The sequence below is a fragment of the Chelmon rostratus genome, chromosome 11 (genome assembly GCF_017976325.1).
Source record: "Chelmon rostratus isolate fCheRos1 chromosome 11, fCheRos1.pri, whole genome shotgun sequence".
Classification (NCBI taxonomy): domain Eukaryota; kingdom Metazoa; phylum Chordata; class Actinopteri; order Chaetodontiformes; family Chaetodontidae; genus Chelmon; species Chelmon rostratus.
The window spans coordinates 16,097,776-16,124,391 of NC_055668.1; the positions used below are offsets into that span (position 1 = coordinate 16,097,776).

At 40.6% G+C, this 26,616-nt stretch overlaps 1 protein-coding gene across 4 annotated transcripts in view; it reads left to right on the forward strand.

Annotated features, from left to right (window-relative positions):
* Positions 1 to 26,616, forward strand: part of sh3pxd2ab (SH3 and PX domains 2Ab) — a 54,536-nt gene that overhangs the window by 4,005 nt on the left and 23,915 nt on the right. For 2 of the 4 annotated variants that reach the window (XM_041946860.1, XM_041946859.1), the window contains exons 2-7: positions 2,491 to 2,571; positions 8,484 to 8,559; positions 9,823 to 9,899; positions 10,747 to 10,838; positions 18,382 to 18,413; positions 22,374 to 22,382. In XM_041946860.1, the coding sequence (XP_041802794.1) occupies positions 2,491 to 2,571; positions 8,484 to 8,559; positions 9,823 to 9,899; positions 10,747 to 10,838; positions 18,382 to 18,413; positions 22,374 to 22,382 (367 nt within the window). The remainder of the gene's footprint in view (positions 1 to 2,490; positions 2,572 to 8,483; positions 8,560 to 9,822; positions 9,900 to 10,746; positions 10,839 to 18,381; positions 18,414 to 22,373; positions 22,383 to 26,616) is intronic. The other 2 variants (XM_041946857.1, XM_041946858.1) reach the window with 1 other exon arrangement.

Sequence of the window (26,616 nt, forward strand, 5' to 3'; positions counted from 1 at the left end):
TAGTTTAGCCAATCAGACAGCCTCTTTGCTAAGGCAGACTATGCTACAAACTATGTACTTGGTTTAAGTAGTTTCTCATGGTTGGCCGAAAGTAAACAGGTGGAACCTGCTGGAAGAAAAACCACTGATGCTTGTAAAAGTCACACAGTCACTTCTCTGCTGTGCACCCGGCTGGATACAGGCCAGACCTCCTGTGTCAGGACTCCTTGCGTCTTTTGCCTCATTTGACCAACCAACCAATCAATGACAAACCATAAGCTCACTTACTCTTGTTGCTGAAAACTGCTGATGGCCCTAGAGGAAAAGTCAGGGGATCAGAGGTTGAATCCCAGTGACTTTGGTGAACCTCTGGCTTTTCCTCTGCTGCCATTATCCGGTCAAAATACATTGATGTCTGACTAAATACCTGCAAATTTATTGACCTTCCCACCTTCCTCAGCTGTATTTTGTTTAGAAAGTCTTTGCATGCTAACACTCACTAACATGGTGAACGCTGTAAACATGCCTGTTAAACATCATCATGTTAGCATTAGTCATCGCGAGCATTTTAGCATTAGCATGTAGCACAAAGCACTGATGTCCCTAAGTATAGCCTCATAGCGCTGCTAGCATGGCTGTAGACCCCTGGTCATGTTTCACTGCAGGGTCTGGTTTTGGTGTTATCTTACTGACTTGAGTAATCAAATCCGATGGGCCACGAGACATGGCTCAGCGGGACTGCAAATATCAATTAGTCCATCAGGTACAATTGGATTACTTAACCTGAGAGTTAGGATCAATTGCATCATCCATCTCCTGCTGAGGGACGCTCCCCGAGGCCACTAAACACAGGGCACAGACTTTCCCCTGGGATGGGAGCCGGAGGTGAGGGTTGACTGGGAAGTCCCCCTAGAGGAAGAGGGAGAAAAAAATAAAATCTCATTATCTATGAGCTAAGCAACTGAAAATGCTCATCCGGTTTGAGAGAGGAAAGAAGCAACCCTTTGTCTTTTGTCCCCACTGTTCAAGTGTGACTTCCTTCCAGGGACTCGTGGCACTGGAGCCATATGCAGCATGGCAACTGATCCTTGTTTATATACGTTGCCAAAGGATCATTTCAGGAAATATGAGATCCAATGGGAAGTCTTCAGTTTGTTCACTGTACTGCATGAACACCCTTGTTAAATAATGAGTTTGATATTTAGATTAAAAATGTGCTCGGCTATAGTATTTGACCACCAGTCATAGTAATTTAGTGCAGATGAGCCTGCACAGAAATGCACATTAATGTTTGCTTGTCTAAAATCTGCAGTAAAGAATGTCATCCTTTTGCATTAAATAACAACAGGCCCAGTATCAGTAATGTTGGTTGCAACCACCGCAATCATTTCTGTAACACTTCTGACACTTCTGTAAATCTTGCATAAGAAATACCTCATTAATTAACTCATACTAATGTGTTAATCTCAGATTGTTTCCCTCTTGTGTAAGTTGTATTGTCATGGTCAAACATAAATATGGTCCGTGGTTTTCTTGGGATGTATCTTGACCTCACACTCCCTCGCGTTTGAACCATGCTGTTGCCTAAATTCAGAGTGTTTGGTCATACTGTCGGTATCTAAGTAGGAAGCTGCTGGAGGACTTGTTCCACCTCGCTGCACACTTTTTCTGTAATGAACTGTGTGCAGAGTGAAGACGACATTTCAAACTGGTGCCCTTGCAGATTGCCACCATATGTGTAAATGCTGCTTTTGTAAACATTCTGTGCCATGCGCTTGGATGGAAATGCATTAGGTATGGCCATCTGTTTCCAAACCTCAGGACATGCACAGTTGTTTGTTGGCCCTTTATTGTTGAGGCAAACAGAGAATTTATTTTCGGAAAACATCCGGCAACAGTGTTTTGTTCAGTTCATGACTGATGCCTGACAAGGAAATTATATTCCCATTTCAGTTACTATGTGAGTAAAAACTTCTTCCCTATCATCATTCCTGGCGATAGATAGAAGTGCTGCAAGTTGTTGACATAATGTGAGTATCACTCGTTTTTCCTCAGATAGTGGATTTAAGTGGACATTATAAAAGTTAAATCCAAAGTTTGTAGTTATACAAGTCACTGGAATGCAAGTTTGCAGATTTTTATTATCAGCACTTTAGAATAATAAGTAAAACTGAGACTTGAACTTGTTCTGAAATATTTAAGACCACCAAAGTCACATTCAGTCAATTGCACTCGCAGCAGATGTAATTCATTATAAATGGTTTTTATGACATAATACTTGAAATCTATTGGCCCTATCATTGACCCCTGATAGCTTTTCAATGTGTGATGGAAACAAATGAGCTTAATGAGTTTATTTGTCCTCTAGCGACCTCTTGAAGTTAAGTCAGGAGGGAATGTGCTTTGTGTCATTAGGGAAGGTCAGGCTGAGGCGGTGCCATGGTGTCTTTGACTAAGTGACTTTGTTTCTAATGGACCTCTTTTTGTTTGTGTTTGTCTTTCTCTCACTAGGTGTACCTCATCAACGTCACTTACTCAGACTCCACTTCCCATGTCATCTACAGGAGATACAGCAAATTCTTTGACCTGCAGGTATGTTATACTGACAAATAAACTCCTGCAGCCACTTAATACCTGACAGGTTAAGTTCTAAACCTTGAGGTTGTGTGCTGAGAGTGGCCTGAGTATGTCTTCTTCATTTTAAACTCTGTGAGGTCAGTTTGACCTTTTGGTCCCGTCTTTCTGCTCAGCTGCTGGACGGCAGTATGCTTAGTGAAAGGTCTCGTTTCAGACTGCTGGTGGAGTCTGCTTGGAAGAAGGGAAATGGGGGAAATCCAGTCAGCAGATGCAGGAAGAAAACATGACCTCAGTCAGTATGCAGAATACAGTGTGGGGCAAAGGTACGCCTCAGGATTCTTTTGAGGGATTCAGTAGCCTACAGTGAAAGTTCTGCATTCCCTGACATTGGCTCGGGTTTATATTTTAACAAGACATGGCCGAATTGTCTGCACTATAATTTGTTTGTTAGTAGGGCTGCTCGATTACGGCCCAAAACATTATTTTGGTCAATATTGAGATCAAGATCATTTAACACGATTTCTCATTGACTTTGGAACCCTCATGCATTTGTTGAAGTTTTAATTTAATTCAACTGGAAAACAAGACAAATATCAGAATAAGAATAAGAATATAAAGACTTGTTTGATGTATGAAATATTTATAATGTTGCTTTTATTTGGTCTATGAAATGCAAGAATAATTTTTGACGCGTGACTCTCGTCCTTTTCGGCCGCTCCATGCACTTGTACTGTACCAGCACAGATAGATGTGTATCAAAATACAAGCTTACAAAATAATCTCTGAAACAGCAACTCGCTTGACAGCATTGCGCGAAACTAAACATGCAATAGCCTGGCTGAGAGTGACTTTGGACTTAGGGAGGAAGTGCACTACTGTAAAGGAAAGGGGAGCACTGGATTTATAACACAAGACACAATGCGAGCATTATTGCGAAATGGAATGCGTCAGAATAAATAATTTTATCTAAATTATGTTGTTTTCATAAGTGCTGTACGCCAGGATTGTAGTTGAAAACAAAATTTGATTGATCGTTAGAAACATCTAAGTAGCCTAAGCAACAGTGTGAGCGGTTTACAGCTAAATTAGTGCAGACCTTATCAAGCACTTTACTTGTAAAAGACCATCTCTGACTCGCGTCAGATAACTCTCTGCCAGACTGCACTCCACAGCGCTGTGGCTTTGGTGGGCTGGCTGTGTTGAAGGCAGCAGAGGAAACCCTTTGTTCTCTGGTCTCTTGCTAATCGCCAGGAAAATTTCTGCCCTGGTCTGTTTGATGGAAACAGAGCTTCTCTCCTGTCTCTGTAAACATTAGTCTTGTCTATAGAGCCCTGCTGCCTGGGCGTGTTAGCCTGGCCACGGTAATCTGCGAAGAACAACAGTCTGCAGCTGTTCATACAAAATGGGTGGGAGTAGTGTGTTGTATTTATCCTTATATGAACATAGACATATAGGTGAAAGATGAAGGGTCTTGAACAAAGCACACTGGCAGTTGCAGACAATCAATGACTAGTACTAGACTGACCAGTTGTAAAAAAGAAAGAACAAACAAAAGCATCTTATCATTACAAGGTAAGGTAATGTCAACATGTGCATCAAAACTAGATTGTTATAGAAGTAATGTACAGTTTCAAACAATTGTGTGAAATCAACTCAGCCAATGAGATTTGCAGAAGTTCTACAGAAGGAGGATGTAGTTTAGGTAATGCAAGGAGCAATCCCAGAATGCACTGGATAAAATAAGAAGAAAGGCTGGGGGGTAATGAACAGTTTTGGAGCCTTGGATTTAAAGACTGCAAGGAAGATGCTTTCCTTCGGAAGTTTAGATAAGACAGCCATTTAAGTGCTGCATGTCTCCTCGTGATTCCAATAATGTTGAGCAATGACAGTCACTTTTGTAACGCCTGTATTAAAATGTTTGTCTTTTCTCCTAGGCAGAAACTGTGCTTTTGTTTGTATGTCAGCCAAATGACACCTACAGTCTTTCCCCACCTCTGCACAGTTCTCTGTCTTTGCAGCACAATTACGTGTTTTATGTTCACTAAAAGCTGACAGGGAAAAAAAATGCATTTGACAGTCTTGGCCCTTGACAAAATGTGACCATGATCTCATCTGATAACCATTAATTCAGAATTCAGAAAAGCCAAGCAAGGTCAAAGAACAAGAAACGCCTTTTACACAGTGACCGATTGCTCATATTATGTCCAACAGAAGTCAGCAGTGTGCAGCTGGTCATATAAAAAACCCCTTGTCAACAACAGCCAGCTTTGCTGTTTGTCTTTTAAGGGTGAAGTATCCATTTTCATTGCCAAATGGATGTCCAAAAGTGCACTCACTGCTAATGTTTCAAACCTCTCCAGTGCACTAAACGTAACTCATAACTGCTCCTCTGGGAAGCAATTATCATAAATTATTAGGATCCTCTCCCCTTTTTATCTGATTCCTTCCTATCTTCTTTTCTGCTGACCTAAAGTGAAGTGTGCTCTTTTTAAGTTAAGCGCATTGATTCCTTAGAGACATTTGTATTCATGCTGAGTACTGCTGAGCCTGAAGTCCAAATGCTGTTTCTGGTGTTGAAGGGAAATGTTTTTGACCCTGCATATGTTTGACGTGAGCAGAATTGGTCAGTGTGTCAAACAGAGTTTACCGTCAAGAGAGGAACGAGTGAGGTCTCCCACCTCCACACCCTTCAACCACAGAGCACATGGGTCACAGCATTCCACAGGGGGATTGTGGAGTGTGCAAGCTGGCCTGGTTTCCTTTTGGACTGAAACTTCCCCAAAAATCCCTTAGTCGTCATTATTTTTGGATTGGGGATTTGGACCTGGGTCAGCTCTACTCTGTCTGCATTATAATTTGTCTGGCCTACATTCCCGACATAAGATTGTCAAAAAAAGCTGTTGTTAAACCTAGCCTATAATGAAGAATAGTCTTAAATTAAAGATTATTTAATACAGTATAACATAGTCCGACTCATGTTTGACTTTTTGGTTTTTCAAAAACTGATGCAGCAGAACCAGAGATATCGTCTTTTTTATTCCACGCTTTCTTCCTTTTCAAAACCTGATGTCTACATTACCCACAATGCAACACCACCGCCGACAGTTAGGTCTGAGATTCAGGTCTGTTGTGCTAGCAGCAGCTGAGCAGGCTACAGAGGTCTGGTAAGATCTTTCCCCTCTAACTTCAAACTTTTCAGACAGTAGTCTTCAGCCCCAGCTGACAATTTAGACTTAGATTTAGACTTTGCACAGAACCCTGTGCAGCCAGAAAAAGCTTTACACAACTTTTTTCACATATGTCATAGACCTGTAAACAAACTATGGTGTGTACAACCAGTGGGGTTTCCTCTCTGAATGAATAAACCGATTATAGTCAAATGAACCCATTGGCTGCAGAGGTGAACGGCCCAAAGATCTGAACACTTGTCACTGTTGCAGCAATCTGCTCCAATACTGGAGGAGACATAAGATGTGAGTTTACATTACTTGTTTCTGATAACGATGACAATGCAGCTTTTGTAACAACATGCACGACAAAATGTGATTCCAAGTCAATCAGAGACACTTTGTGACCAGGAGGGCCGTTGCATCATAATCTCTCTGCAGTAAACAACTGTCAAGCAGATGTCACAACACAAGCCAGAGATGGGATCGGATTGTTTTCCCACTCAAACATTCCTCCAAACTCCCCCTGTCTAAGATTCCTCTCAGAGCAGTTTCTTTGTCTTCTGCTCAGTGCAGTGTCTCTTTGTCTGTTCCTCCCCTCCCCACTCCTGCGAGTGCAATTAAGTTTAAATGCTTCAAATGATTATCATTACAGTGCACAGAAGCTGTTTGGGTGTCTCGTGTCACCATAAGTCATGTCCACAACATCGTGATGCCAAAATAGAGATATATTTGATGATTGAGCATTTATTGCGCTTCTTTCCCGAGCATTTGCTCTCAACAATGATTATCGAGCGTGTAAAAAGACCCAGGGAAACGTGATTACATCATAGCACCTGTTGCTACATGTTCATTTTCCCAGTGGGAGCACTTGGCTGACTCTGCAGCTTAACAGACCGAAGCATCCTGTGCAGAGTTTTGGAAAAAAATATAGAAGAAATACAGCCTCTTGAGTCCCTGAATTCAAGGTATATGAAATGTGAGAAATGTTTTCTCTCAGAGTTTTCTTCCAAGTTGTTCGGCTGTTGCCATAGAAATGGCGTTTCACACCTGTGCTGTGGAGCTGTGAGTCTATCCAGGCAGCTCCCCCGGGGGGTTGATGTCATCATCGCTTCTGGATGTGGAGCCTCTGTCAGCCGAGCTGGTTTCTGAAGGTGCTGAGTGAACACTCCCATCTTAGAGGGAGTACACGGCTCCATCCAGCTGGGAGGCTGATAACATGATGAGTGTGCAGCTTAGTGTGTCAGACAAACAAAACAGTTACCAGCGCACTGTTACAGAAACTGGGATTTTTGGAAATTACAGCCCTTGCTGTAAAACTGTATTATTGCCAGAGTATTCTAAAGAAAAAAACAATGGTTTGTATATATATTTAATGTCTTGCAGTTTTAGGAGCATAAAACTCTGTGTGCTGTGCATGTTTAAGTGCAGATGTGGTTAACCAGGGCCGTTCTTTATACTCAGCCCTTTTACTTTGCCCTTAAACCACAATAATGATGGTTGTCCTCTTCAAAAGAAACCATTTCTTGTTAGCTGACTATATTTCGGAGGAGGGGAGACATACATGCCCTGAGAGAAATTTCGAGATTCAGCAAAGGCAGCAGATGGGTGCAGAAAAGAAAGAACCACAAGAGTAGAAACCAAACCATGTCGTACTGGAGAGGTCCCACAAACAACTCCTGCAGGCCCAGACAGAGCGGGTCCAACTTTACCCTCCAAGCCTGATTCTGTTTGTCCACCTGGTTGTTTTTGGCTCGGTTTAGACCAAGACTAGTCTCCCAGTCTCCTCCTCCCAGCTGAGTGTGCTTCAAGTTTGACGCTCACGGTCTTTGCCATTTAACAACGCACATCTGGAACAAGGCAAGGCAGAACCAACAAAGGCGGGGCTACATCTGGATTTTGAGCTTGCCATTACTGTAGGATGCTCTCATGTTCGTTCATGGTACTGCCGTGATTTATGCAAAGAGGAAATGAGAAAGTCTTGTCTGTGATACAGACACATTTGCGATGCATATTTTTCAGCACTCAAAGCAACGCGCTAATACATCACACACAACGAGGCAAGTGTTCTTTGCACACGTGGAACGGATGCGCACATATATGTGTATCTGAGCAGACACATACAGAAAAAGTTACAAACTGCTGCACTTAGAGGAAAAAAGTAGTATGCTGTCATCTAAAGACTTGACGCGATATCTATTTTTCATGTCTGTTCCTCCCTGTATCTCTCAATACATGGATCCTGTAAACGGTCTGCAGTATCAAGTGTTAACATCAAAGTGTTAATTACCTCCTCTCACGTCTTTTTGAGCTCCTTAAGTGGAACTTGCTTTTGATTTTTTGTTTTTCAGTAAGTGTGGGTGATGTAACCTTGTCTGTTGCCCCAGAGATCAAAGTGAAGCGGCTCGTAGTTGCACGACACAGTAGCTTTTCAGATCATCTGTAATTACACCCCTCATTGAACTCATGTACCATAACAAGGAGGTTGACTGTTCCAGGAGCGTTTGCAATCCCCTTTTTAGTTTCTATTCTCATCTCAGATTCCTCCGCTTTGAAACTTGCCTGATAAACTTGCGGTAGATAGAAGACAGTTCATGTGGTTCAGCCCTCAAGCAGTTAGAAGATAATGACCGCTTGCCACTTACATACATACTATATATTGGCATGCATTTTTTTGTGTCATTCAAAAAAGCATGTTTTTGAGTTTTGCTGCCCAACTCGTGTTTGTGCCACGCTTCACTCTCTCCCTCACTTTTGCAGATGCGAATCCTCGACAAATTCCCGATTGACGGAGGACAGAAGGACCCCAAAAAGAGGATTATTCCTTTTTTACCAGGTGATAAACACAGTGCATCATACGAACAGAGTGCACAACACTCGGATATCACTGTCACACCAGTTTAAGACTTATCCAAGAGACGGCTGTAAGCGCGAGCAAAAGAAACGCCTTCAGACATTACCATGCACAACTGATGTTTGTTAGCACTCCTACATACTTCATAGCATTGCCTACCACATTTCATTGTTTTATTAACTGCCATACTCCACCCAGGCCAAATCAATTTGTGGTCTGCCATGTCAGTGGGAGGCTAGCAGAGAGGGATTTGTCTAATCTGATAAACTCATTGTGGGCCAGAGCAGAGGAGAGCAGTGAAGAGATCCTTTGTTAGACAAGCTCTACTGCTCTAAGTCTGGCCAGTGCTGTTTTGATCTCTCTGTAAGCCCAGCATGGTGTGAACTGTATTCCCTTACACACAGCAAACAACATGCACAATTCCACTGTTTAGTGGGTTCTTAGCCATGATATTAGCTGGCAGTCTCCTCAGAGTTATAAAGTAAGGATGAATGGACTCTCATTGATTTATGGACTAGAAAACACTTGTGAGTTCGTCAGTTCTTAGACTCAAGCATGTATTGTTTAAGATTTAAGACATGAATTCAATGGAGGTTGTTTTTTTTCCTGTTGTATGTCATGTCAGATAAAGAGAAACACACTTGCTTTCTACAGCTGGATTTCACACTGACAGCATATGAATTGATAATTTCTTATGTAAACCGTACGCACCCCAAGAAGCTGTACTAAATGCTGCTATTTCAATTTATGCATTTGTTTATTTTCGTGTTATATTTCGTCCGCACAGTATACATATACATATGTACATAAAGAAGTAAAATACAGGGCTATGAGTATAAGAGAGAGCTAAATCCTGCCAATGGTTTCATCATTACATTAAAAGATAGGGAAAAAAAGGGGGAATTGGGTCCTATTGGCTCCCGTTGATCAATCCTTCCCACTTTTTGTTATTCAGTATAGTAATCACAACTTCTATTTTTGACAACTTAAAATTTTTCAAATGCTGCTATCCGTCCACTCATCATCACAAGGGGTAAGAGAAGTTTTTCCATATATTCTTAAAAAGTTTATGTCCCACCAGCATGGATCATGACAATCATCAGTAATGTCTGAATCCACCTTTCAGGGGAGGGAGGGATCTGTCTTTTCATAATTCATCTGCTTATCTGACATTTTATTTTTTGGATTTTGGATGTTTTTGGATATGATTTGTATTTGTAAGTGACAGTGTTTTTTTTCCCTCAGGTAAAGTCTTGTTTCGCCGAAGTCACATAAGAGATGTCGCCGTCAGGAGACTGAAGCACCTGGACAATTACTGCAAAGTAAGACAAAGGCTCTATGTCTCATAATGTCCTTAGAGCTCTTTTTTGAGTCCGCACTGTCAGTTTGTTCACTGTTAACACAACACAACTCATGTTTTCGGACAGTAAATGTTGAGTACTAATTTTTTGATTTATGTGTTGTTTGGAAGAGCACTCCCTGAACATTTGCCACAGTATTTCTGAGGCAGGCGTCGCCATTTATCTCCCCTAACCAGCCTCGACAGGAAAGCAACTGCTCTATCTGCACTGGTCATTTCCTGTCACCAATGTAAATAGGCAGCCCATAAAGGAAACAAGGGAAATGGGGGCACACAGGGGTAAAAGACAGTCTCAAGAATAAGAATGAATCAGCAGACTTAAAGCGTAGTAGTGCATGCAGATGGCTACCTGACCCGCTTATATTCAGTAGGTCAGAGAAGGGAATGTGGGGCAGGTGCTTTGCCAAGTGTGGCAGCAGTTTTCGTTTTAAGGAACTAAATAAGATTTGCAGTGAAGGCAGGAAGCTTTAAGAACAAAACTAGATTTCTTTTTAATTTTGTTCCTATAAGTCTTTTCTGATTCAAGTGCACTGGGCTGATACAGGCTATCCTTATACTCCATCACCACTGTGTCTTTTCCTTTGTTTTAACCCTCTCTCTGGGCCCAGAGCCTTCTTCCTTCCCCTCCACACCCTCCACATCCCTGCCTGGTCTTTTCATCTGACTGACTGTACAGTGACTAAGTGTTATAACCTGGTTACTCACTGCCATTCAAAACAAACTACAGGCTTTTTTTAAAAAATACATGCAACCATTTCAATGTGTTCTTGTTGCAACCAGTAGCTTTCTCCCCTCCTTCTCCCCCGCAGGCTCTGATGAAACTTCCCTCCCACATTTCCCAAAGTGAGGAGGTCCTTAAGTTCTTTGAGACCAAGTTAGAGGACCTCAACCCTCCTACAGAGTGAGTAACTATCTTATCATACTTTAGAAATCATAAGCTATCACTGAGCATTAGCATCATGTCTGTTATATGAACTGTTAGATACCGAGCAAACCCTCTGGAGGCTGCATCGGCAGACTGTGTGTGTGTGTGTGTGTGTGTGTGTGTGTGTGTGTGTGTGTGTGTGTGTGTGTGTGTGTGTGGTTCAGCAGCTGGGACAGATGCCTCTCACCCGCACTGACCCATCTTGATCCGGAGGCTTTGCTGTGTCTCAGGGTTGATTGATGGATTCTGAGAGGCACTGTGTTTTATTAATAATGATTTCTGGGTGGTGACACCTGATCCCAAAACGAATGCGTAAGGATCATGAGAGTGCGGCTGAGTTCAAGTCTCAGAGCAGATAAAGCTCTCAGGCTAGTCATTTGTCAAGCTCAGTTCAAAGTCAGAGTGGGAGTAATTACAGACCGCCTGCTGGAGTACCTTTTGTTCAAATTCAATTCTTTCCTTCTGATTTATGTGCAATCGAAGTATGTCTGTGATAGTATTTCCTCCCACTAAGGTATGAATTTAAAGTCAAATGTTGTACATTTCCCAGCACGAGAAGGAGAAGAATGTGGTAGAGTGACCTCCTGAGGGGTCTTTCAACTATCGCCAGGCCCACCACCTCTAACCCCCGCAGCCCATTCATGTTAATACCACTTCAAAGTGAGCTCCTCCTCCACCTCAGAGACTCTCGAGCACAGCTTAAATTGAGATGCTGAGATTGTCTAAAAGACATGCCACCCAAGTGCTCAGTTCACTGCTGGAGAACCAGGACCGTTTGAGAATGACTTTTAGGATGTTATTCATTGTTTCATAAGATCACAGAAAATGTTATACCATAACCATACAGTAATATTTCTGCTTAATCGGAGAGCTATTTGATCACATTTTATACAAAATATGCATTGATATTTTCCAGAAGTACTGTGAAAACAGCATAAAGAATAGAAGTTTTCTGCTCAGGTGATCATGTCAAAGTTCAAGTAAGTTCACTGAAACACTGAGTACAGGCTGTAAAAATAACCAGGAAACCATCCAAACCATCCACATGTCTCTATTGCAGTGATTAATTATGGGGCCAATCATACTGGGGACATTTTCTCCACCACAAAATATGATTCAGATCCATTTTACTGGTAGTTCTGCCAGTAGTCAGTCGCCGTAAGCATTAGCAGTGAGGCCATGCCTTCATCTGTTACTGCCATCTAATGGTGAACAGGTGTCACTGCATAGATTAAAAAAGAAAAGAAATGGATGTGACGTTGTTCCATCACAAGAGGGAGCCATGCAACAGGCTTCAAGTATCACATAGCACTGCAGTGAGGCAGCGGTTGTGCTGTTACACAGGAAGGATAAACAGCTGATTTGTACACATACATACACAAATCTAATAGTAATTGCCATTTTTAATGGCTTGACTGGCTATTTTAGATTTGTATTGATTAATAATGATAAATCGATTAATGTTAAATGTCATGTAGCTTATGAACTTTCCAAGAAAGACACTGTATATTAAACTGCACCGCTTTTACCCATGTGCAAAGTTCTTAGCTAGACAGTAGTGAAATGAGCTGAGAAAATGTCTTCTCTTGTGATCCCTCAAGTGTAGTAGCATCAGTATCAAAACAGGATCACTAAATATTTCTCAGACACCTCAAGTTAGCAAATGAGATTTCACAAATGTGCAGTGTTTTGAATCTTTTTGGCCTTTGAACCTTTGAACCAAAGTGATGCTTACTTCAAATTCAAATAATGACTTCCTTTTTTAAAGTAGTCTCAGAACACTATTGATTATTTCACAAGTAAGAGGAACTTTTTAGACTTTAGACAAATAGTCATTTTAAGATGTTTGGATAATTGTAACATGTTTTTCATAGTCTTACATCCTTGGGTTCATATCGGCACCTCAAATAACTGATTATGATAGAGTACATGCAGAGAGTATTGAATTATAGAGTTTAGATTTCCTTTATCATAATGAATGCCCCTGGCCAGATATACAATTAAAACACTGAGTTTTGGTGATCAATCATTCCTACACCTCTGCAGTGTTAGTTTCACCATTATGCAGATTTGAAATGGTGTGTGAAAGTGATTTTTAAGGTTATTTTGCCTATAATTTTGACATCAGTTAGCTTTAAGGTGTTTTGCTCAGATAATTTGTACCATCAGTGCCAGCCCATGTCTTTGCTTGTTCACTGAGAAATGTCTTTTAGTGCCCTATCTGTGACTTTGCTTTGTTCCAAATTTTTAGAATGGTAACAAGTGTGTTACACTTTATTAATCCCTGTGGGGAAATTTGTCCTCTGCATTTGATCCATCCTAACTATTTGGGAGCAGTGTGCAGCCACAGCGCAGGGCCTGGAGACATCTGCAGTTCTTAGGGCAGCAACCTGGTCAAGGGCAATGATTCAATTAGGAATAATTTAGTAAACATATGCATATATCTCCACAGCAACATTTATACAAACCTCTACAAACCAGCTCATGTTTTATTTATTCCTCTGTTTAGATTTTGTTGACATGTCGATCGGCCTCTGCCCATGTATTCCAGCTCTTAGTCGTATTTGCACTTCTTGTTCCCCTGAAGGTTGGTTGGTTTGTGCAGTTGTAGTCTAATAGACTTGAGCTCTACATCCAAACTTGGGAGTCTGAGCATATGGGACCCAGCAGGGAGTGTACTGATTCAGCATACGCAAAAAAATGAAAGATTAAGACCTGGACCAACAGTGGAAAAAGTACCTTTCTTGGACTGTACTCCCTGAGCATGCATCCAGTCAGTTTGAGGCCACTGGGCTTGATCATCTGAATGTTCCGAGTCAGATTCACCAGAGTCCCTTAACTGCTCAAACTGAGGAGGAGAGCATCTGTAAAGTTTCATCCTTTGCATAATCAACGCCACTAAAATGACCATAATAAGGTACCTGGTCTGCAAGTTTCATTCACATAAACATCATCAAAAATAAGACTTTAATACAACAAAGTTATGGAAGAAATCAGCAAACAGATTTAACAGTGTCAGTAATGTAGTTAGAGGACACAAAACAATTCGAAAATATTAGTAACACAGCTGTCGATGACAGTGTTCATTCGAGAAACGCTGTACTGTGACTGAAATAAAAATGAATGATTTCAAATGAATGTAGATGCTAGAAAATGACTTTCCGAAGTGAGGCAGTCCATGGCTAAAATGAGAGGCAGTCAAAGGGATATTAGAGAGGATAATATTATAGGCTACACAAGGAGATGTTACACTGTCTGGTGCTACAGAGGATGATACGAGACAGACCTGCATAAGAGCCTGAGGCTGCTGCTGCAGGGAGAGAATTTATTGGGCTGAATAAGTTACTGTGTGGAAATACGCCAATAACAATGATCAAATCTGAAAAACCTCTCAGTAAATTGGCAAGCCAGGATGATGATGATGATGATTTGGTGAACAGAATATTCATTTGGCATCATGTTTGTCTTAGTCATATATTTTATTTTAGTCGATATCTGTATCATATTTAGACTCCAAACTGATTCAGCTTGAAGCATTATGATTTCAGCAATGATTTTATAAGCCTTTATACCACATAACTAGATTCCTTGTCAACTGCTCCACACTCTGTCGACTTGTCAAGAATGAGAAGAATGGGAATCAGTCATGTGACTGAGCTGAATTTAGAAAATGAGAATTGTAAAGATTGTGATGTTGACATCGAGGATGCACAGCAGCATAGGCTCTGTGGCTTAAGATACCATAAAAAATCTAACCAGCTTGCAGAAAAAGGAATAACTTCCTAATTTAATGATTTTGGGGGTCAAGGGGTCAAAGGAGTTCCTGTACTTGTGGCAACATGAAGTAAAAGAATTATGGCTTTTTGTCTTTATCATATTCATGTGACGGAAGGCGCAGGACATTTCATTTGACACGTGTCTTGTGCAAGATACATGAGTCTAATTGAATCAATTCATTTAGTTTAAACAGTAACAGCCAGTATTCAAAGATGTTTGTACTACTTGTTGTAGTAAAGACTGTTTTCAGATCCGAGCAAAGCCGCTCGTGACAAGATGAAGACAAAAACATTTCGCTTCTGTAGCTTCTATTTAAAACATATGATCATGCTTGCTGGTACAAAACCTGTGGTCAAAACACATTCCTCCAGATGTGCATACATTATAGTACAGCTACTGTGGGCTCCCTCCATATGGATGTAAACAGATACACACACACACGACTCTGGAAGACATTGCACTGACTCACTTTCATCTCCTGGAAATTTACTTTAACTTTGATTATAACTGCTACATATCCAACCCCCCAACCTTAACCAAAAACCAGAAATGCAGTGATTTACCTTATGGGACCCTGCTTTTGTCCCCAAATGAGAGTTGATTCCCCCACATTGGGAATGTGTAAACACAACATGATTAATACAAGAACGCAATTATGCATTTGTGTATGAGAGACAATAAAGTTGTTTTAAAGTCTTTTCTTTACAGCCTAAAGCTTAATTTTTCATCACCGTTTCACCACAAGGGAAGTTATTAGTGGTCGATTCATGGTCAAACTAACATTCTTTTCCCCTGACATCACTGTGTAATCATGACCAAGCTTTGCTAGGGATATTGGCCCATTTGCATGAGTTTATTGTGCTTTTGCGAGGATTTGAATAAGCAGTGTCATTACCTTCCTTAAGGATATTGACGCAAAAACCCCTACAGCACCTTTTCTGTGCACAAACCAGCTCTATCATAATGATTTCCTATTTAATGACGGCGACCCATTGACCCCTGAGCTGGAGGTTGCCCCTGCAGAGGTTAATGTTAGGTCAGGCGGGAGTGTCTATGGAGTGTATACATGCAGCAGTGCAGGCACTTCAGTCCTCTGGCTTGGCTGAGAAATGTGAGCAAAGGACTAATGTCTCACACATTCCATTTCTAATAGGCCCACCTACAAAGAGCGAGCTGCAAACAGATGGTTATTCTCAACTCAAGTTTAAGATGGACTCTCATGGGCTTGGATTTTTAATGATGTGTTCAGCCCATGCAGTCTATGTGTATGTCCATATACTGTATGTGCATCTCCTGGCATGGGCGTGCACTGGATGAAACCAGAACTGTATGAACTGTAAAGGCTACCTCCCAACTTTTCTGACTCTCCATTGTTAAGTAATGGTTTAAATGTACACGGGCGCAAAGTCTTAAGCATTTAATAGTGTTTGGACATATTTTCGCTCCCCTTACCTTCCCTCATCTATTAGATTTTACTGGTGATAGGAGGAAAGCGTACAGAGCCAGAGTTGTGTGCTCAGTCTCCTCCTGGGAAGCATATTATTCCAGCTCTGTGCTACGGGTCACGAGCTAGCAGGGCAGGTCAAGCATCTACTTTATCCCCATCATTTCTCCCCATCCCTCCATAGTGCTTCTCTCAGTTTCATCTCTACCCTACCATATTTTCACCAAATAAACACAGGATGCTTCATAAAACGCTTTAGAAATGCGTAACATGCATTACAATTGATTTGTGTCATACGATGCCTTGATGTGCACAGTATCTGAAGCGGTTACCATAAACATACTGTGATTTATCCCAGAGTTTATGCTACATTACCTAAAGAAATACCACCACTCAACCTGCTCGTTTTTCCATCCTGAAAACCTTTTCCAACCTGAAAAGCAAACCCTCTCCTGTGATACTTTGTGCATCACCTTCTTAGACTATGCTTATTTTTAAAAGACTGCAACCATATTTCTGTTGGCTCAGCATAAATGTTTAACATTAGTGTGTTTTCTGCACATCATATGACATAGAACGTTGTGAAATTCATTTCAACAGTATGAGCGTTGCTAGAAGACCCAATGTAAACGTTTTTTCTACTGTGTCACAATCCAGTTTAATAGTGTATTCACAGTTGAATTTGCTGTTTTACTTCAAGATTAAGTAAGTATATCATGAATGTTTTTAATGAAGCTGAACTGAGCTTTAAGCTGTTACATGTGTGATTGGAAATGTCTCATAACTCGTATTTGTTCATGCATCTGGAAACCGAGAAGCCTTGTGCCAAAAATGACTTTATCTGAATTAACAGAGGAATACAGCTATTGGTAAAAAAAAAAATGTTTTGATTAAGCAAGAAGTGTTGCTTAGCTTGATCTTGGGTGCTTGCCAGACCCTTTATAGTATTCAATGCCATTTTGCATTTTTTTTTGCTGTCCTCTAAAAGCAAAACCTAAATGTGAAACAGCTTCTTTGTACTACAGTTGAAAATATTCCACTTCAGAAATTGCAAAATAGTTGAAATGATACTTCTTTTGTTGACTGGAATCAATGAAACAGAGAGAGCTGATGAACAGGCTGTAACCTTGTAACCAAATGTTGGACAAGGTTTATCCAAACATGTACTCATATCCATAACTGGCCATGGCTGCAGTCCTGCTGCTGGCCTCTTCAGAGAGCCAGGTGTCTGCTCCCATCTGCGTCAAACCTCGGCTTCTCCTCAGTGGGCTCTCTCTGCAGCTCAGTTAACTGAACGAGGACAGTCAGCCAGCCCCTCCTAAAATGTACAACAAGCTACAAGTCATACATGTACAGTACATGCACACACAGGTCCAGGATTTTGTTTTGTTTTGAAATGTTCATGCATTTCCGTTGTGTAATCTCATCAAACTGCACAAATTATGTGAAGCATCATTATTTATGTACCTGCATTACAGCAAATGAAGCATGAGCATCCAAACTGAACTGACAGCACTTTAATGAATCAATTTAGATTTGTGCTCATTTTTTTCTAATTCTAAATGAATAATTTTTGTCAAACTAAAATAATAGCATCGTATTTTCCCCGGCTGAACGGATCCAACAGCAGTGACAGGTTTACAATTATGCAAATGATCCGCTCCAGTCTAAATAATAAGGAACCAAACCAAAGAAGGAGCGCACACAGACGTGTACAGTAAACGCGCACACAGTCAGTGGCAAATTGCTGCTCTGTGGCTCTGATGAGCGTGAAAGCACAGAGTGGGTTCATTGACACTAATGCTCATCCTTTCACTGTTCTGCTTCAGTCCAGGCTTTGGAACAGAAAGACACTTTCACATCTGAACATGAATGGGACTAATCAAGGGGATGTGATACTGCTGTGAACTAAATAAATGCCGTTCTGTTAAACAGAGGCAGCTGCATCAGCCCTCAGATACACCATATCTACCATTTGAACAGATAACATTCAGTAGACGCATTGGAGTATATTGGCTAGAATATCTGATGACTTGTTTTGTTACTGTCCTTGACACACTTACACACCCGTACAGTATGCTGTATCCCACCCTGTCTCCCTCCCTCTGGTAGAGGGTCAAGTTCAGCATGCATTCTCAACGAGGGTTTGGCTGGTACTTCTGTGCCAACGGCATTTGGATAGTCCCAGGCAGAGATTCAGCTGTAACCGGGATAGATGAAGTTAATTATTAATGCTCTGACCTGTCTTGCACACACACTTGTACTGACCATGCTTCTGTGGTGTTGCTTCTTTTCCAGAGACTGTGGAGGCTCCGGCAAACGCAAATCAGGTAAGAGTCTGAAATCTGCTTACTTGAATGAAATGTGTGTTTGAGACCTCTTTTATGTACAAATAGTAACAGTTTTCGTCATTTGTTTTGGAATATACGGATTTGCTCAAAACGGGCTCAGCTGTGAAGGGGAACTCTGCTGTTTTACACATCAAAGTCTGTTTAAGGCTCTTGGGGAGTGCTGTGAAAATTTAAGATCTTCTGTGGCTCCAGAGAGAGCCGCATGAAATCTGATAAATTGCCTGAAGTCACAGCAACTGTTTTGACAATCAATTAATGGTTTCAGTTATTTTTCAAGCAAAAATGCCAAGTATTCTCTGATTTCAGCTTCTGAAATGAGAAGATTTAGTACTTTTCTTTGTCACATTTATTTATTTATCTATCACCAAGGGCTCTGAGAAATTGTCAATGGCATTTGGACTTTTTAAAAATAATTGTGAGTTGCAGCCGGAGCTTAGAATAAAGCTATCTCTGGTACAATTGTTGAGAGGCCTGAGGCGCTCAAGAGGGTAAAAATCTCATGAACATAAAATCATATTAACAGTAAAAACACCATTTGCAGCAGAGGAAATCAGCAGCAATAAGCAAATATATACACATCTTCAAACATCTTAATATTTAAATTCTCAAATAATAACTCCTAAAAATTAAGGAGTGACATGGAGTTCCCCAGTCAAAGCTAAGCATTGCGTAGCTGTCAGTCCAAATCCAAAATTATTTTCTTTGTAAGACCATTTTTAATTTGTCTCCACCCCATATTGAGTTTTCTACATGATCTGTGCCTGATATCTTCATCCTATTGCCATCGTCAGCCTCTTTATAATGTAGAGCCATGGGGTGTTGGGGGTCATCAGTTCTTATAGCCTATTCATGTTCAGCCAGTCTTGCTTTCAGTTTGTTCAGTTTGTTTTATTCTCCCAATAGAAAAACAACAAATGCATATTCAGTAAGAGCAAACACATCCTGACCTAACGCTTCTGCAGTATGTTGAAATGCTCAGGAAAACAGTGCTAGGTGGGAGAGACCACCTGTTTGTGCCTATATGCTCTGTATTTGCTCTGCCAGAGAGAGAGAGAGTGCAAGGAAGACAGAAAGACTGAATGACTCAGCTGAGCATGGGGATACGGGCGTAGGAGGCTGCAGGAAAAGTATGAGAGGGGTTTAGTGAACAGCTGTGCAAGTGTTGTGTATTTGTGTGTGCATGCAGTCTCAGAATACCCACATGCATTACTAAATTACACGTTAGTCCCGCAATCAGATACAAAGTTGCTGTGGACATCCTTCCTGCAAGCTGCCACAGTTATGTATGACATAGCTGGGCAATGAAAGTCTCAGTAAATGACCTGTAAGTTAATTTGCTGTGGGCGATCCACTCTGAGAAAAAGCTGTGCCAGAGTTGCCACCAAACGAAATAAGACCCCAACCTAATTTCATTATGTGTTCCATGGTATTGAGGCTTTACGTAACAGGGGATTCCAGCTACATAGCGAAATGGAAAAATTGTCTTATTTCAGCTGTGTGTGTGTGTGTGTGTGTGTGTCAACTAGTCTACATTCAGTCTGTGCAAGATATTAGATTGGTTTCCAGTTTTATTCATATTGGCTGTCTGGAAAGTTCGTCATATAGTGCCTGTCGTTTCAGCTGTTTGGTTTGGTTTGATATTAAATCTGTTAGCACCTATGTTGTAACATGTACATATATCTATCCTTCCAATGAATCATTGAATCACTCAGTGGGATCAAGTCTACCAATACAAACAATAATAACACACTTTATGTCTGGTGCTCATGATGACTTACTATTCACAGTCAATGTGGAGTGCATACTGTTCAAGCCCTCTCTAAGCCTCCACCATAGTCCCCGTGCTGGACATTAGTGGTTAACGCAGCTGAAAGATTGATTTTTCTCTTTTCAAGCCGGACAGCAGATAAAGTGCAGTGAGGCTGTGGTGAATTTGTGCTGTAGCTGCAGCCTATGGTTTCCATAATTACATGGTGCAGGTCTCCCATAAGAGTTTACTGAGCCCCTGCCCTAAACAGGAGAATGTAGCCCTTTACCACAAACTGCTAGCGGTTAGAGGTTTACCTACACACTCACAGATGATCGCTCACTGTTGATCTCGTTGACTACATTTGCATGCACAAAAAATTACAATTATTATAATAATTATTCCAAAAAAGACAGTTATTCTACTCAGCTGTTTGCAAGGATAATGAAAATGAATATTCCACTAATGTTGCCATCTATGTGCAGCTGTGCTTACGCTTAATAAACGCAGCCTCTCTTTTTCATTCATTCAGCCGCCTTCTTGAAAAGGTCGGCGTTGCGATATTTGTGCATGTCCAAAAACCTGTTGATATCCAAGCGTTTCACAATGTTTAAAATGTGTATCTCCTTCCCACCATAAAATGTGGGTTTTTATTTGGTGCATGCATCCCTACTCCAGCCTTGCACACTGTTGGCTAGACAACACACAGAGCTGACTGTAAACAGGCAAGAGGCCATGTGTTGCAAACTGCGGTTAAAAACCCCAGTTTAGATGCATAGTCAGGATGCGCTGCATACATGCCCAAAGAATGCTCCTAAAACCCGAATACTAGCGTCATATCCCACATGTCTTTACTGGAAAAATGCTTTAAATATCCACACAGAATATTTACATGAACCTTATATAATTCAGACTATCGTATAGTGGATAGTGAAGTATTAATTTGCATATAAATGTAACCATTGACATCTTTGTCTTCATCATTTTTATCACCATCGTGATTGTTTTTCTTCTTTGTTTAGGTGATGGAGACCAGTGGACAGAAAGTGATTTAAAAGGGAATTGTGTTATATACTCAGGGATTTCATCTCATATGTTTCCAGTAAAAGTCTGGCCCATATCTCATTTATTGTCCTCAAACTGTGACTTCCACTGCAAGAGCTCTACAGAATGAGGCTGAAGTCTCAATCACTGACTGAGCATCATAGAAGCCACTATCTACATAGTGTCTAACATATAATAGAGTTGTCAGGATTGACTGGTGATATCGGGCTCATCAGCATAAATCACTGTCAGATAAGTGGGGCTGCTATCATAAGCAAACCCAAGAGGAAGCATCTTTTGACTCTGGTGACGAAATACATTATCTTTTATCAATTCGGGGCAAAAAATAAAAAATAAAAAAAAGGCAAGGTTAACTGTTTCATAGGGAAAACCAAACAACCTGAGTGTTCAAATGAACTCAGATGTTAAGAGGAACTGCTGTTTACTTTCTAGGATGTTGAGGTTCAGCAGATTCAGATCATCTTTAAAGCATTAGTGATAATTTGTATGAAAAAAGAAAGTGAGATGAGGAGAAGACAGTTAGAAATCGAGTAGAGAGGAAAAGAAATGGAGCGCTCAGGGGTGTAGTGCATGTGAAAAGCAGCTGGAGAGGAGAGAAGGTTTACGTGGCAAGTGGAAACCATTTCAGTGTTGCGCGCGGACTGAGGGAGTGTGTTTATGTGTGCAGACTTGCTGTCTTTATTTGAGCTGCGGGTCTCAGGGGGCTTATAGGGTGTGTATGTGCGCTTGAGGTTGTGCCTGCGTGGGTGTTTACACGCTGTATGTGGGTATGCATGTGTGTGTGTGCACGCTTGTTGAGTAGAAAAGGGGTTAATCTGTTCTGATAGATGGTGGGTGGGTCAAGAGGTCTGTGCGTTTGTTTGTATTTGCAGATGGATAAGATTTTAAACTGGCATAGGAAATCATTAAGGCAAATGAGCACTTCCAAATTATCAACCATACAGGGTTTCAGCAGCTTCTTTCTCACTGAACCCCCCGACTCTGCACAATGAGTCTCACAGTAGCAGAAAGATTCATGTTGTGGTTGAACCAGGTTTTACTGGACATTTAGCTTTTTTTTTTTGAGTAGATGCTGTTAAAAGTTGTAGATGTGGGCATTCATTCCATGGATACAGCTTTAACATCAGTGTGGAAATGTTTGTTTTTTCCCAAGTTACCGCTTAACTCTGGCAGAGTCAAAGCCCCCCCCTGCCCAATACAGGCCGCTCTGTTTCTGATAAGTGACCATTTGTCACAGTGGACTCTCATCCTGGAGGCAGCACTTAAGGTCTCTGCTTTAAATCCCTTGCTTTAGCCAGAGAATGTTCTGTAATGAATGAGATCAGAAATCTATATTTATATATCAGTCGTAGGGATACGTCACAGCACGGCGTCCTTTGATATCGTTGCAGTTTCTTCACAGAGCTTCTATTGGAAAACCTGATGAATTGCAGGATTGAAGTCCCACTTATTTAATTAGCAGTTTCCCTCTGATTCCAGGCTTTTTTGGAAACCCTCTGAATCAGCAACATCCAGTGCAATGATGCTGCTACTGAAGTTACCTCTAGTAGTAGTAGTGGAGCAATGTTTGCACAAGTGGGTCCCATTTTTGTTATAGTAATGTGCATGCTTGCACGCAGGTTACGTGATACTCAGTCCTGCAGTGGTTTAATGCATGACAGTTGGAGGCAGTAACCTTTCAAGTGATGTTGCAATGCGCCAACAAAGGCAAGAAAGAACAAGTAGAAGAAACATGATTGTAAACAGTGTCGGTTTCAAATTCTTCCAAATCGCGGCCGTATTTCAAAATGTTTCATCTATCTGGTGCTTTTCTTTCAACTTCCATAACATTTACACTCTCATCTAGCCCTACAATACAGAGACAACCAGCAGATCAAGTAAGATGATGAAGACATTCAACAGTTTTAACAGCCTTGTGAAGGCTATCTTACTGTAAGATGATTTTAGGGAAAGTTTCTGTACTATTTGTTTGTGGTCTGCCCTGTCTCCCTCAGGGCCACATACTGATTCAATGACATGAGTACATCTGTACTACATTGAACAGCAGTCCTGTGTCTTTTTCTAATCCAACTGCACATCTGCTGCTGATGAGCCAAACAAAGGCATTGCACTTTGCCAAATTTTACTCCTCTCAACCCAGATCTGAACTCGTAAAGTCACCCCAGGGTCCAAATTGTGGCACTAAGACATAAAGGCCAGTGCCAACTTTGCTATCAACCAAAAAGCCTGATCCTTGAAAATTCCTTGGTATAAATGGGTAGACTAGACTCCCTGGTTTCCTCCTCTTGGTGGTGAATTATTGCAAAGTTCCCAACTGTCATCATCTTTGGATGGAGCTGATGATGGGTGAGTGGGGGTGGAGGTGGAGGTTGGATGGAGTTAGGACTTCTGGGAGTGCAAGGGTGGGAGCAGGAAGCACATGTATAAATCTGACTGAGGAGAGATATAAACACAGAGAGTGGCTAATAGGGCTATCTCATGGAAGCCAAGAAGAAAATACTTTCCTTTTCAAAGCTCATAAATACTTGAGATATTCGCTGTGCATACACATGCTCTATAATACATATATAAATACACATGCCAGCTCACACACTCTACAACAGTTCCCAGCCTTTTTTGTTAGACGTGTCCCCACAGCCCTATCAGATGAACTCATTTACCCCTTCATCGACACCAACCATCATTTTCCAAATGTGCTCATGTGAATATAATGAGCTCAATATAAATCATTAATGATAAATGATAAAAGTGTATATTTTTACAATGTTTTTACCATACAATTGAACTGTCAGTGTGAAAATCACTTTGGCCAAGATTACTTTTGTACAATTACCACTTTGGAGTGGCTTCAACCATTTATTCATTCCCTATATCTTACAATTTCAACCATTTATCCATCGCTTTTGGTTAACAATTTTCAATTGTATCCATTACTTTGCACTAGTTCAACCATTTTAACTGTTTTGCCTGTTTGTTAATTAATTGCAGTCACTTAATGTAGGAACTAGTTAACCCAATCATTGTTGCTCCGATATTTTAAAGCAAGTGGTTGTCTAGTAGTGATTTTAGGATTCACTGTGTGCATCCTTGTCTTAACGTAAGGGACGTTGGTAAGGGTAGTTGGACAGCCCCAAGGGGGGGCACCAGAAAATTTCCTGTGTTTTCAAGTCCCAGCGTTGACTGGTATGGGCATTTATCTGTTGCTTTTAGCTATTTCAACAATTTCTGTCTTACATTTAGCTTACTATTTCAACCATTTATTAATTACTTTGTGCTATTTCAACCATTTATCCATGACTCTAAGCTATTTCAGCCATTTATCCATAAGCTATATTTCTAACCATTTGCCCATTAGCCTGCTTTTAGCTGACCATTACAGCTATTTACATGTAGCAAACTGTTAAGTCTTCTTTGCTCGGTTGCCATATTCACTTTTCATGCACTTTTTTCCAAAAAAAGATGATTCTGCATGTGGATATATGCATACTGTGTTTGCTTTTAATGCAATTTTTATTTCAGTTTTTTTCAAATCAGTGCAGCTACTTACAGTCTTTCCGCGTACCCACTGGCATCTGCAGAAGTATTCACTGCTCTGTAACTTTTGAATAACCACCTTTTTTCAGGAAATGGCTGATAGAAGTACTGTAATTTTACTGTGCTGCTGCATTTTATCGAAACATTCTTTGGCACACAGTAATTTATAAAGCTCATTTTATGCTCTGCTCTCTTTCTACATACTTCATTTGAAATTAAACCTATCCTGTCCAAGGCTGTTTCACCCCGTTTTTCTCACACATGTTCTCCTTGTTCTGGCTCTGTCTTCCTGCTGTTGCAAAACATTTCATTTCCTGAATGAGGCTGAAATATTAGCTTTTGTTTTTCAGGACTATTGACTTCGCTGACAAAGTCTTTACTCACCTCAAGTCTCAGGTTTACTGTTCACTCACAGCAGTAGTTAATCGTGTGTTTTATAAACCTCCATTTACATCATTTGACGTAGAATTTGGTTTTATGAGATCATGAGTTTTATGTCCATCTGTCTTGTATATATATTGTTGACAAGTGTGTCTTTCCGTTTTCTTTTTTTTAAAAGTGAAATTGGGTACCTGACAAGTCATAATTCTATTTCAAGGGCAGATTTATTATTAAAAAAGCAAAGGCGCAGAATAAATCCACAGGTTTGCCGTTTTGTTGTGGTTTAGGTAGACGGAAAATTTCTGATCATGAAAAAGTAAAGAGTAGCTAATTTAAGTGAAGGTATAGCACAGCAGTAAATTTGTAAATGAAGACAAGCCAAGAACGTAGGTGATGACTGGGAACTAGATTTCCACATGTTCAAATCCCCGTACTGCATACGAAAGTTTTGATATTTGAAAGATGAATTTCAAAATATATTGAAGTGGTTATCAGTGTGAAAATCATCCAACAGTTCCAGCAAAACACGTTTTATTCGGTCATCTTATGTCCCTGCTGAGCCGACATTGTTTTAACTCACAGATCAACAAACGCGGGTCACTAACAAACCTCTCAACCACACATTTCCAAGAATAGTGTCAAAATAAATATCACTGTTTGCTGTAACTAAAGTAATTGCTGTCATATTATACTTTGAAGAACAAGAAGGCAGTACCCAGAATTTTAATAATATGTTCTTTCCAGTGTTTCTGCACCCAGCTTTGTGGTTTGACAAAACATCTTGCACAAATAACGTGAGGCTTCATAAACCACAGACGGGCCACAGTAATCCAGTGTCAGACTCTTTGGCAGTTTTAACATTTGAAATGCTAATGGTGTCGAGTTCATCCACATAAGTTATGAGTTCCTTGACATTTCAAGTGTACTTCCTGAACTGAGTGCAAAATACTATCCAGACAGAGAAATGTTAATCTTTACTCTGAAGGACTGTCACCAGGTCAGCCCTTTGGAGAAATGGCAGTTTAATCCACGTTGCCTCGATCATTCCTTATCTAAGCCTCAAACCTTCCATCTTTTGGACTCAATTGTTCTTATTTTCCATCCTCGGGATAAGACAGAGCTCCTTTTCGCAGAAACTGTGACTACCACATTTTAAAAATCCGTATTTTATTTAAACTTGCTTTGCTTCTCTATTCCTCTTATCTTCCTGAAAATATTTGTTGATTTTGTGAGTCAAGAGCTTACATATTTCATCTTTCTTTTCGCTAACTGATAGCAATAGAACCATAAAAAAGAGATTGTGTTCTGTATTGTGTTTGTGGATCTTTTGCTTTTGCTGTGCATCTGCTGTAGCAGCGTTATGAGGGTAAACAGATATAATCTTAAGTGTGCAGCCACTATCTCCCCTCTATTAGGGGCTTTGAACTCAGTGGTCAGCAGAAGCTCTTGTTAATG